General features: G+C 36.1%; 1 protein-coding gene across 3 annotated transcripts in view; it reads left to right on the top strand.

Moving 5' to 3' along the window:
- Positions 1-13,649, top strand: part of OPTN (optineurin) — a 53,262-nt gene that overhangs the window by 24,774 nt on the left and 14,839 nt on the right. For all 3 annotated transcript variants that reach the window (XM_023734360.1, XM_023734359.1, XM_023734358.1), the window contains 5 exons: positions 2,344-2,446; positions 5,712-5,827; positions 7,152-7,301; positions 7,693-7,786; positions 9,338-9,496. In XM_023734360.1, the coding sequence (XP_023590128.1) occupies positions 2,344-2,446; positions 5,712-5,827; positions 7,152-7,301; positions 7,693-7,786; positions 9,338-9,496 (622 nt within the window). The remainder of the gene's footprint in view (positions 1-2,343; positions 2,447-5,711; positions 5,828-7,151; positions 7,302-7,692; positions 7,787-9,337; positions 9,497-13,649) is intronic.

The following is a 13,649-nucleotide window of genomic DNA, read 5'->3' as shown; positions in this document are numbered from 1 at the left end:
CATTGCCGTTGAGTCAGTTCCGACTTTAGGGACCCTATAGGACAGAGTAGAACTGCCCCATAGGGTTTCCAAGGAGTGGCTGGTGGATTCAAACTGCCAACTTTTTGGTTAGCAGCCATAGCTCTTAACCACTATGCTACCAGGGTTTCCTGTTGCTGCTTAGGTCTGCTTTATTGCAGTCATCTTGGTATCTCCCTTTGTGGTCATCCTGGGGGAGTACCTTCGTCTCTCCTGTGTTGGATCACCTGTTTACTGAAACCAAAATACTCCTTTTACTATTATTTAAATAAAGCACATCTCCAGTGACTTCCAAAAAAGAATTTCTTGAGATCTTACATATCTGAAAATCTCTTTTTCTACCTTTATGGCTAATGGATAGTTTGACTAGATATAGAATTCTAGATCGGATATAATTTTCCCTCAAAATTTTGAAGACATTGCTTCATTGTGCTCTAGCTTCTTGGTTTACTGTTGAAAAATCCATTGCCATTTCTGATTTCTTAATCTTTTTTGGATGAAACTTCTTTTCTTGTTCTTCCTCTCTGAAGGTTCTTTGCTTTGTCCCAAGTGTTCTGAAATTGTCTCATATGCCTTAGTGTGAGACTGTTTTTCATCCATTTGTTCTGGACACTCTTTGGCCCTTTCATTTTGTAAATGCGTGTCCTTTAGTTCTCGAGAAATGATCTCAAATTAATTTAGCAATGATTTCTTATCCTCAGTTTTCTCTGTTCTCTCTTTCTAGAACTGCTGTTATTTTGAATTGGGTCTCCTGGACTAGTCCTCTAATTTTCTTTACTCTTTGTTCCTTCTTTCCATCTCTGTCTTTTATTGCTCCTTTCTGGTAGATTTGATCAACTTTCATCTTAAATTATTTTTTTTGTCCTTTGTTCCTTTTTTATAGTGTGCTTTTTTTTTTAGTAGATGCAGTATGTTCCCTTACATCTCTAAGGATATTAATAACAGTTTTGTTTTGTTTCTCCCCGTAAGTTTCCCCCAACCCCAACCCCAGCATATTCTATTTTCAACAAGTCGCTTTTTTCGTTTTTACTCTCATTCTTTCATTTTCGAGGTTTTCCTCAAATGTCTAGCAATCTTAGCTCTTAGTTCAGATTTAAGAGGGGGAATTTAGAAGCTGATTGAAGCTCTGTGTGCATGTGTAGAGAGATCTGGTTGGCAGATTTCCCTAGGGAAGCCTTCTGTCAGTAACTTTAAATCTTTTCCCTTGTGCTGGTCAAATTCTTCAGAGAAGACTCTTCCAGTCTCCTGCCTGGAAGGTATTTTTCTAGATACCTATAGGATAAGAGGAGCCCTGATGACTCAGTGGCTAAGAGCTTGGCTGCTAACCAAAAGGTCAGTGGTTCAAATCCACCAGCTGCTCCTTGGAAACCATACGGGGCAGTTGTACTCTGTCCTATAGGGTTGCTCGACGGCAACTGGTTTGGTTTGTTTGTTTTTTTTTTAATAAGAAGGCCGAGGGTCTCAATATTTAGTAGGTACATTCCCCTCTTTTCAGTAGGGAGCCCAAGCGCTAAACTCTGCCTAATGTCTATGAGTCTAGAGACTCTGTTTTACGATCTTCAGTCTTCTAGTCTTCTTAAGCAGGCTTTTAACTAATCCTCTTGTTTTTATCCCCAGCTTTATTACCCATTCCAGAGGTACCCAGTGCCACCAATTCCTGAGCCTTGTGGAGGCTCCATAGTGTGAATTGGGTTACTTCCTGGCTCTCCCTACTGTTGGCTTAGGGTCCTACCTTCTGGCCTGCTAAATCAGTTAGTTCCCACTTGTGCCTATGCTTTCCAGCTTCCAAGATTTTCTTGGTCTTATTTCCTCTCCCTTTCTCCTTGCTCCTGTAGTATATTCCTTTTAAAAAGTCATTTTAGTGAGGTTTTGGGTAGGAGAAAAATTACATGCATATGTTTTAGCTACCATCTTTTTCCATCTTTTCTAGTGGGATGGCTTTCCTGTGGTTACGATTAGGGATAGAAGAGTATTGCTACATTTGTTTGTTTGTTCAGGGGCTTGTCAACTTAGATGGGTCCAAAAGGAAAATCTTTCCTTCTTTGCTGAATCCTTATAAAGGAGAGACACACACTCGTATAACACCCACACGTGCACATGTGTACATACACAGTGACATGGTAGGAATTCATCTCTTAAATCGATTCTAGTCAGTTTTATGATGAAAAATAAAACCTAAGCTACCATAATGAATGTAAAAAGATTTTGAAAACCTCTGATCCTGTATCCACAATTTGAACAGTGTTCTTTTTAGTGCTTCTGTAATTGTTATTCCTCTTGAAAAACAAAGAGAAAGTAACTTTTCTACATTCTATGATTTTTCAGAATTTCAAATTTTGAAAAGAAAGCAAATGACCGTTCTGAGATTGAGACCCAGACTGAGGAGAGCACAGGAGCAGAGAAAGAAGAGGAGAAAGGCACAGAAACTGTGGGTACTAAGATTCTAAGACCGATACCACATACCCAGTGGACATTAGAGTAGTATAGAAGCTGGATTCGAGTCTTACGATGTGTTTGTTGTTGTTGTTGTGTGCCATTAAATCGATTCTGACTCATAGGAACCCTGGTGGTACAATGGTTAAGCACTTGGCTGCTAACCAAAAGGTCAGCAGTTTGAACCCACCAGTGACTCTGCAGGAGAAAAGACCTGGCGATCTGCTCCTGTAGAGATTACAGCCTAGGAACTGTGGGGCAGTTCTGCTCTGCCCTATAGGGTCGCTATGAGTATATGCTTTAGAAGTATAGGAATAATATTAATGTTGAATATTTTCTACTACTCTCATGTTTCCTTGTCCTAATTGGAATTTGATTCAGTATAAATTGTAGTGAGATGTACTCCTCTCAGTAGTCTAGGAAATCACTCCTATATTTCTTCTTGACTGATTTCCTGTCCTGAATACTTAAGTGAACTGGCCAGCTTAATGAAAACAGAATTTTGTCACTTTATCATACGATCATATGAGTGTCAAAAATAAACAATTCAGAATACCATTAACAGATTACTATGCAGGTTTAATAGACAACTTTAAAGTTGGGCAGCACATCATTACTGAGTAAACCAGTGCTCCAATTAATTAACATTTTCAGGAGACTTATATATAATTTCATCAGGAATTTTGAACAAAAAATTTTTGATTGGTTGATGATTATATCAGAATACATAAATCTTATAAGACAGCAGTATGTGCTCAAACATTATCAGAGCTTAGGTAGGAACCTTACTAAGACAATCACAAGATCAGTGAGCCATGATTATAAGACCTCTGGAGTCTTGGAAACAGGACGTGTTCATTAATCTTTGATTGTTTTCTGAAAGAGTAAGTTTCAAGTGTTTCAGTGAGCCTGATCACCTAAATACAATTATGCAAAACTAGACATGCTACTTCTAAAAGTTAGTTATAGTTCAAGGCATAGCTTATAGGCATTAAAAATTCTGTATATATTTATGATTATACAGCACATAGGTTTCTAACATTTAGTAAGATGACCTTCAGTGTCGTGGATAAGAGAACTCTCTGTTTCCATAAAGTAAAACTTTTAATTTTATTTCACATGAGGATGGGACATGACCAAGAAACTTGAGGTAGAATTGAAAGATCTTGGCTCTGTTGGTTTGAATAAAATTGCCTGTGTGTGTGTGCACGCGCACGCACGTGTATGTACGTATAGTGTACTGTCGTATCTTAGAGATGTGCCTTTGAGCCTGCAGAGAGCTTTAAAGTTAAGGAAAGTTGATGAAGCCCTGAAGTTATAGTAGACACAGTAGCCCATGTGAAGACATTTAAATACTCACTTTAGCAAATTCATTTATTCAACAAGTATGTATTGAATGCCTACTGTACACCATGCTCTGGGCTGAGTCTCCTAGACTTTCAAGAGAATGAAGAACGTTTAGAAAGCTGAGATGAAGAGACCACCAGTGAGTAATAATACCCTATTAAACTGGGTGGATCATGACAAATTGTGGATAACATTTCAAAGAATGGGAATTCAGAACATTTAATTGTATTCCTGTGGAACCTAGACATAGACCAAGAGGCAGTCGTTCATACAGAACAAAGGGATACTGCGTGGTTTAAAATCAGGAAAGGTGTGCCTCAGGGTTGTATCCTTTCACCATACTTATTCAATCTGTATGCTGAGCAAATAATCCAAGGAGCTAGACTATATGAAGAAGAATGCAGCGTCAGCATTGGAGGAAGACTCATTAACAACCTGCAATATGCAGGTGAGAAAACGTTGCTTGCTGAAAGTGAGGAGGACTTGAAGCACTTACTGATGAAGATCAAAGACTACAGCCTTCAGTACGGATTGTACCTCAATATAAAGAAAACAAAAATCCTCACAACTGGACCAATAAGCAACGTCATGATAAATGGAGAAGAGATTGAGGTTGTGAAGGATTTCATTTTACTTGAATCCAAACAATCAATGCCCATGGAAGCGGCAGTCAAGAAATCAAACAATGTATTGCGTTGGGCAAATCTTCTGCAAAAGACGTCTTTAAAGTGTTGAAAAGCGAAGATGCCGCTTTGAGGACTAAGGTGTTCCTGACCCAAGCCGTGATATTTTCAGTTGCCTCCTATGCATGTGAAAAGTGGACAGTGAGTAAGGAAGACTGAAGAAGAATTGATGACTGAATTATGGTGTTGGTGAAGAATACTGAATATACTTTGGACCTCCAGAAGAACAAACAAATCTGTCTTAGAAGAAGTATAGCCAGAGTGCTCTTTGGAAGTGAGGATGGTGAGACTTTGTCTCATGTATTTTGGACATGTTATCAGGAGGGACCAGTCCCTGGAGAAGGACATCATGCTTGGTAACGTAGAGGGTCAGTGGAAAAGAGGAAAACCGTCGACAAGAGGGATCGACACAGTGCCTCAAACATAACAATGATTGTGAGGATGGCTAAGGACCAGGCAGTGTTTCATTCTGTTTTACATAAGGTTGCTGTGAGTCGGAATCGACTCGATGGAACCTAACAACAACAAGTAAAACTAATTCAACAACTGATATAGAAAAGTACTGAGACTTCCAGAGCAACATAAAACTCATTTACAACTTTTATAGAGCTTCCAGGAAGAAAAAGTCTATACAGCAAAAATAGTTGAGTAAAGTAGAAGTATAAACTGGCGAAGGAATATGAGGGTGAGTTGTGAGCTGGATAAATAAGATTGTGGTTTTACACCACTGTGATCTGTGATCTCCTGAACGATGTATTGTTGTTAGTTCTGTCGAGTCGATTTCGACTCATGGTGACCCAATGTGTGCAGAGTAGAATTGCTCCATAGAGTTTTCAAGGCTGTGACCTTCAGAAGCAGATCACCACACTGTCTTCCGAGGCTGCTCTACGTGAGTTCAAACCTCCAGGCTTTTGGCTAGTAGTCAAGTGCTTAACCATTTGGTTCCCCCAGGGACTCTCCTAAATTATGATCAGGGTTCATTAAAAAATGATAAAGTCATTATCACAAATGCATCCAAATTGACCAGTAAATGCTCTACAAGGAAACAGTTGTGTCCAAGACGTTTAATATATTTGGGGTATTAATTGTCAGAGTTTAACCAATTCACCATTCATTTTTAATTACATACTAATGGTTCAGACTGTTTTCTTACAAAAAGGTTCATTTAAAGAGATTAATCATCAGAGGATGATAATCACATATCTATGTTTGAAATTTCATGTATCATAGGTTGGAAGTGAAGTGGAAATGCTGAAACTTCAAGTGACAACCCTGTTTAAAGAGCTTCAAGAGGCTCATACTAAACTCAGTGAAGCAGAGCTAATGAAGAAGAGACTTCAAGAAAAGTAAGAATGAGAGATGAATTTTATCCTCCCAACAGTGTACATTTTTACAAAGTATGCTATTATATATTTTTTGCACAATATGTTACTATGTAAAAACAGTGACTGTGACTATGCTACTGACTGAAACAAAAATAGAAACCTAATTATGCATTCAGAAAATGCTAATGTACAGGTTAATGTACAAACAAAATACTTGTATTTCTGTGGGAGGTGGGGCCAGGGGCTTTGATTCTGCTGTTTGGGGGCATGTGTTAAGTATACCAGCCCATGTGAAGACCTATACAAATCTGTGAGCCAGCTTTCCTGTGACTTAAGCTGATAACACTGACATGAATAAACATAAAAGAAAGTTGAAAAGAGCAAAAAGACCTTGCATGAGATTTGTCTAGGAAAAAAAAAAAAATTCAGTCAATTATTAAGGCTAACATATAAACTGAGAATTTTGCATTTACTTGTTTCTCATGATGTAAGAAGTTACCCAAAACTTAGGAAAACTAAATTGATGTTGTTCTGTTGGATTAGTTGGCAAACGCATTTCCAGCACAACATATGCGTGTATATTTTCTTGCATTTATGCTTACCACCACTATACAGTGTTATGGTAATCTGGTACAGCATAGCAGCTAAAGCTAAGGACTTTGGACACCAAACACACTAGGTTTAAAATGTGAGTCTACCACTTACTTGTGGTATTAACTTGGGCAAGTTATTATTTAACCTCTCTGAGCCTCAGTTTTATCTTTGTAAATTGTGTGTCATAGTTCTTACTTCATACATTCTATTAAATGAGACTGTTTAAGCACATGGCATTAATGCTTTGCACATAGGTACCATTTATTTGGTGTTTGCTATTAATTGTATTGAAATTCTCTTTTTGATCTTTAAGAGAACATAGGGCACTTCCTTTTCCCTTATGGAATCTTTGTCAGAAGTCATAGTCTTTGTGCTTATCAGAACCGATAGCTTCTTTAAATATAAAAGGTGTCCATAGATCACTATATGAGAAGTACTTTTGGCCAATTACTACTTTGGTCTGTGTTTAAATACAAATATATTAGCAAGACTACTTAAAGCAATTATTCAAAGTAGATAGCTCATGTGATCTTAGATCTGTATTTTTCTATGTTTAGGCCTAAGGATTCAAAAAATGGCCATGTCTAGGAAAAAGGCAAGGAGGATAAAATATTTTATTTTGTACATTAAATCCTTGAAAATTGCAACCCTAAAATGTATTATATTTGCTACATAATCCTGGTATTTGTTTAAAAGCCACTGAGAAGTAAAGGAGTAATGTTTGTCCTCATGAAGTCTTGATATTTCTTAGGTGTCAGGCTCTTGACAGGAAAAATTCTGCAACCCCATCAGAGTTGAATGAAAAGCAAGAACTTGTATATAATAACAAAAGGTTAGAGCTACAAGTAGAAAGCATGCGATCAGAAATCAAAATGGAGCAAACTAAAACCGAGGAAGAAAAGTGAGTATGCTGTGATTGAATGGGTGCTTGCTAAAAGGAGACAGAACAGCGATTTTATAGATTGGAATTAGAATTTGAGAATAGAATTATCAATTTTCTCTTTTATTTATTTGAAGGAGTACTGGGAGAATTTTCAAGAGAATAAGTTTTATAGCAGATTATGGAAATTATTTGCTCTATGTCTTCATTTTTTGGAAAAGATATTTTCTTTGAGAGTAGGAAAATGCTAGTAGGTGGTGGGGTGATAAAGGTAGGAGAGAAGATTGTGCTACTTGAGTATTCAGAAGAAGGTTGGGAGGCAGGGCTATAATTATGTTTCTATGATTTTTTCCCCTCAAGTTTCCTTTTTTTTTTTCAATCTCTCTCTTTTTTTAAATCTCTTTTTTAATAGGGCCAGATTAGCTACTCTGCAGTTGACACACAGCAGGCTTCTTCAAGAACACAGTAATACATTGAAAACAATTGAGGAACTAAAAATGAAAGAGGTATTCATAGGAAAAATATTATTTTCACAGCCTAGTAATGAATGGAAACTGTCAAACATTTTATATGTAAAATAGTTACATTAATCCTTAACTAAGTCTGATTTCAAAGGTTGTTGTTCAGTTTATAGTTGATTTTTTGTGCCTAAGTACTTACAACTTCTGATACTTTGTATATGTGCAGTCCTGCGCCGTGTAACATCCATTAGGGCAATGTCCAACTGCATTTATGTCTGTGGTCCCATAAGGTTATGATCTTTATTCCCTACAGAACAATGAATAATAAGTCTGGGATTCTAATCTTTGTTCTGTCATGAGTGTGTTGCATGAAAATTCGTCCCTGGGTCTCTCGTCCGCACAAGGAAGGGGTTGGGCTCAACATTCACCTACATCCTTTAAGGCTCCAAAGTCAGAACCAATGCTTATGCATGACCAAAGGCCCATCACCCCAGGCTGGTGGGCTCCTTGATATGGGTTTGGTTCATAAGGACATGACAGGGGTAGGGCCATGGGCAGACTAATCCGCAGCCCCCGCTGCCCATGATCACCATCCCCCTGCCCACAGGCACCCCTCCCACCTGCCCCAAAGCACACAGACAGGGAGCTTCCTGGAGCAGAGGGACAGTTGCCATTACCTGTAGGCAGCCATGGGCATGGCTGGGGTACAGGAATTGGGGCTTCAGGGCCGAGAGGAGGACCCACAGCCTCACGAGCGCCGTTGTTCACCCAACGTCCAAATCACATAACGTCCTATTTCACAGAATGTATCATGGACATTAAACGATGCTTGACTGTATGTGTGTGTGTGTGTGTGTGTACACACATATATGTATATGTACACATACAGTGCTCTTTGTGTACAGAAATATGTAATGTCCTCCAGTCTGGGAGTAAGCTTTTAGTGTTTCTAGTGGAAGGTTTGTAGGAAAGCTAACAGCATGCATGGGCTCCTGTCTCAATAGTGCATAGTCAGACAGCTGGTACATGGGACTCTGCAAGGCTAGTTTGCCTACTCTCAGGGAAATTTGAGACCCTGAACTCATTGGCCTGCAACTTACGTTAGTAATAATACCCAGCATGGTGTGATAATTTAAAGACCATGGCAGCTTTGAATTAGAAGGAGTCTTGGAGTTATATCCTTATAAATATACTCTTTGGTTTTTTTTTATTTTTAAATAGAATATATTTCTTCTTCACGGCCTAAAAGATTTTTAGCTGAAACGTGTTTCTTCTTTCCCACTGACTTTACAAAATTAGAGTGACATGAGTGGAATTACAGAACAGTATCAATGAGTCACAGCTTCATTGAGATTGGGGTTTGTTGTTATCTCCCTTAATTTATGCATTATTTTTTATCATTAGTGTAATAAATTAGGAAATGATTATTTGTAAGCTATAAGTTAAATGAACACAACTTTCTGAGTTAGTTAGCGTTGGTAATTAATGTAATAGTTTGGAGCCAGTATATTTTTTTAAATGAACCTTTATCTAATATTTTACTATAATAGGTTGAATTATTTCAACACCATTCTATAATAAACCTATCTTTTTCAGTCAGAAAAGGTGGACAAGGCAGTAGTGGAGGAACTAAATGAAAAACTGGAACTGGCAGAGAAGGCCCTGGCTTCCAAGCAGCTCCAAATGGATGAGATGAAGCAAACCATTGCCAAGCAGGAGGAGGACCTTGAAACCATGACTGTCCTCAGGGCCCAGGTCAGATATGCTCTGAAACATGGGCTCGGATTTTATATTTCAAGTGGGAAAGTAATGTGGTTTAAAATACATATTTTTATTTTGTATTTTCCACCATTGTATTTTTTAAACTTTTTCGCTGAAATATAACACATGTGGAAAAGTACACCAATCTTAGCGTAGAACTCAGTGAATTAGCATAAAGCAAACACTGGTGAAACCACTCATCAAATCAACAGCAGAGCATTATCAGGACTGTAGAAACCCTGCTTCTGCCTGCGTCCCATCCCGTTACTACCTCCCCCTTTTTTCCCAAAAGTAACCATCATTCTGACAACTAAAACCCTAGTTTAGTTTTTGCCTCTTTGAACTTTATCTAAATGGAATCATGCATTTTGTATTTTTTGAGATTGGCTTTTTCCATCAATATTAAGCTTGTGAGATTCATCAGTGTGGTTCCGTTAGCTGTAGTTCTTCCATTTTTATCACTATATTGTATTTCATAGTATACCATTATTTATTTACCTATACTATAGTTGTTGGATAGTTGGGTTATTTCCAGTTTGGAGCATTATGATTAATGTTATGACGTTCTTGTACATGCCTCTTTGTTCACGTGTGCAATTATTTCTATTGGGTACATAGCTGGGAGTAAAATTGCTGATTCATAGGATATGCATGTTATTCAATTTTAATAGATAATTTCAAACAGTTTTCCAAAATGGTTGTACCAGTTTTGGTTCCCATCAGCAGTGTTTGAGAGTTCCCATTGCTCTACATGTTTACTAACACTTGTATTATCAGTCTTTTAATTTTTATCATTCTGGCAGGTGTGTAGTTGTATCTCATTTAATTTGCATTTCCCTGACAAGTAATGAGTTTGAGTACTTTTTCAAATGTTTATTGTTCATTTAAGTATCCTCTTTTGTGCTTTTTCAAGTATTTGTCTGTTTTTCTTTTGGTTTGCTTGACTTTTTCTTTATTTTGAAGGAATTGTTTATGTCCTCCAGATACAAACCTTTGTCAGTTATGTTTGTTGCCAGTTTCTTCACTCTGTGACTTGCCTTTTCTCTCTCATAAAGGTGTCTTTAGATAAACAAAGGTTCTTAATTTTAGTGTAGTGTAATTTATCAGTTTTTTCATTTATGATTAGTACTTCTAGTGTCCTGTTTCAGAAACTTTTAATATCCTAAGGCCATGAAGATATTCTCCTATGTTATTTTCTAAAAAGCTTTATTGTTTTATCTTTTACATTAAGATCTAAAAGCATCTGGAATTGGTTTTTATATATGGAGTGAAATAAGGGTAAAGATTCATACTTTTTTCCTACATGGGTATCCAGTTGACTTGGCACCATTTATTAAAAAGGCCATCTTTTTTTAATTGCTCTTGTCGTCTTTGTCATAAATTGTGTCCATGTATGCGTGGGACTTTGTATACTGTTCCACTGATTTATTTGTGTATCCTTGATCTGATACCATACTGTCTTTGCCATCTGGTAAAATAAGCCCCCCTACTTTGTTAATATTCTTTAAGAGGACTTTAGGTATTCTTTCCCTTTTGCATTTTCATATAAATTTTAGAATCGGTTTGGCATTTTCCATACACATACACACAAAAATGTACTGGGGTTTTTATTGGAACTATATTGAATATTTATAGATCAATTTGGAGAGAATTAACATCTTTACACTATTGGCTCTTCCAGTCCATGAACATTGTATATCTTCTTTAATTGTTCTCAGTAATGTTTTTCATCTTCTTTGCAGAGGTTTTGCTCATCTTTCATTAGATTTATTCTTAGATATATAAAATATCTAATAAAAACATAAATAATATCTGGTAAAAATATGCTATTTGTTATGGCATATGTTTTAAAAACTTCATTTCCCAAGGGTTGCTGATAAATAGAGGTACAACTGATTTTTTGTTTATTGACTTTGTATGCAACAGACTTGCTCAACTCACATTTTAATTCTAATAATAGTTCTAAATATTCTTTTGGACTTTCTACATGAATAATCATATCATTTTAATGAAAGTTTTTGGCTTTTTTTTCCTTTCTTGATCTTTCTATTATTTCTTTTTCTTGCTTTATTGCACTGGCAAGCACTCCCAGTACAATGTTGTATAATAGTAGAGATAGCGGAGAGCTTTGTCTTGCTCCCAATCTCATAGGCAGTGCTTTTAACATTTCACTGTTAAGTGTACAGTGTTTGCTGTAGGCATTTTGTAGATATACTTTATCAGATTAAGGAAATTCCTTTCACTTTCTTGTTTGCCAAGAATTTTTGTTTTGAGCAGATGTTGAATTTTATTTAGGAAATGTTTTTTCTTCATATAATGATATAATTAGATAATTATATGCTTTTTCCCTTTGTTAACATGGTGAATTACTTTTTTTTTTTTTTTAATGTTAAACGAACCTTGAATTCCTTGAGTTATCCTCTGTACGTATTGCTGGATTTGGCTTGCTCACGTTTTGCTTAGGATTTTTGTGTCTATATTCTTGAGTAAGATTGGCCTAGAATTTTTCTTGTGCTAATGTCCTTGTCAGGTTTTGATATCGGGTTTTTCTGGCCTCATAAAAACAAGTTGTAGCACATTTCTTTACTGTTTTCCGGAATAATTTGTGTAAGATTGGCTTGTTGTGACTATTTTAATTTTCTCTGATGCTGGTAGTTGGAGTGCTTGGGGTGATTTTATTAGTATGTGTATAAGAGTAAGAATATATCCTGCCTGAGGTGTGAAATCACATAAAACAGGAGGGAAAACTTTTTTTTGTTTTTAAATAACCGAAAATCTCAGAGGAGGTTTTAGGATAATCTGGTACTAAAATATTTTAACTTATTTTTAAATTATATAAAAAATGCTACTTATTGTAAAACAAAATATTTAGACAATACAGAAACGTATAAAGTAGAAAATGAAAATCCAACTTCTCAAAATTTCATTTTGGTAAGGGTATAGTAGGTTTTTTCTGTTTTTATTTTGTTTGTTGATCTGTTGGTTGGTTTAATTAGAAACGAAATCGCACTATACTTTTTGTACTACATTTTCACTAATTGTCTGTCTTGGACATCTCTCCAAGGTAGTACTCACAGCCATGTTTTTTTTTTTAACTGTCATGTGGTGTTCCAAAGTGTAGGTTACCATGATAGTCTTAACCATTCCTGTATTAATGGACATTTAGGTGATACTAATAGTTTTTCAGTTACCAACAATGCAGCAGTGAACATTCTTGTATGTATGTCTTTGTGCACTTGTAGAATAATAGAAATGGAATGGTTGGGTCAACTTATATATACATTTTTAAATTAAGTAAATATTATACCAAATTGTCTTCCAAAAATGCATAACCTAAATTATACTCACCGAAAGTGTATGAGTTTCCCCACATCCTTGCCATCATTCTTTTAAATCTTTGCCAATCTGATGAAGATAAACAAATTTGTTTTTAATGTAACGAAGTCAACAATTTATCATTCTTCATATATATACTCATTAACAACTGCCTGGAATGACTGACTCCAATGGAATGGAGCATTTCCTTTGCTTTGAGTACCTTATGCGCTACTGGGTTGTGCTACTCTCCTGTAGTCATATATTTTTGCCACGTTCTGTACATTAATATTTGTCTCAATGGTTGCTCTTGTGCCTTCATTCAACAACTCTTCTTTTAGCGCCATTAATATAGCAGACACTGTTCATGCTTCCGGGCTAAACAAATGGACAAAATCCTGTTCCTACAGGATCATAGCTAGTAAGTTATAGAAGTGAGATTCTAACCTGAGTTTAGGTCTGACTCAAAAGCCCATTATCCATCAATAACATGCTGGATCACTCACAACTGGTAGAACGTGCATTTAAATGATCTCTTTATTCCATACATTTTTTTCTAACTACAGTTTTGATAGAATGTTAGATTTTACTTTTAAAAATAATGGATAAACATAACTAATGTCACTGAATTGTGCATGTGAGGAATGTTGAAAAGGTAAATGATTTGTTATATATATTTACCACAATTTAAAAAAAAAAAAGTAATGGATAATAATTTCTATCCTGGAACTATTAAATTTGAAAAGAAAAAGCCTACAATTTTAAACATAGAAAGTTAAAAACTACTATTAGAGTAACGCTCAGTTCGCTTAAATTTCTAACTTTTTTTTTT

The sequence above is a fragment of the Trichechus manatus genome, unplaced genomic scaffold (assembly GCF_000243295.1).
Source record: "Trichechus manatus latirostris isolate Lorelei unplaced genomic scaffold, TriManLat1.0 scaffold00067, whole genome shotgun sequence".
In the NCBI taxonomy this organism is placed as follows: domain Eukaryota; kingdom Metazoa; phylum Chordata; class Mammalia; order Sirenia; family Trichechidae; genus Trichechus; species Trichechus manatus.
Note: the sequence above shows the minus strand (reverse complement) of the source record. Positions and strands in the feature narration are given on the sequence as shown.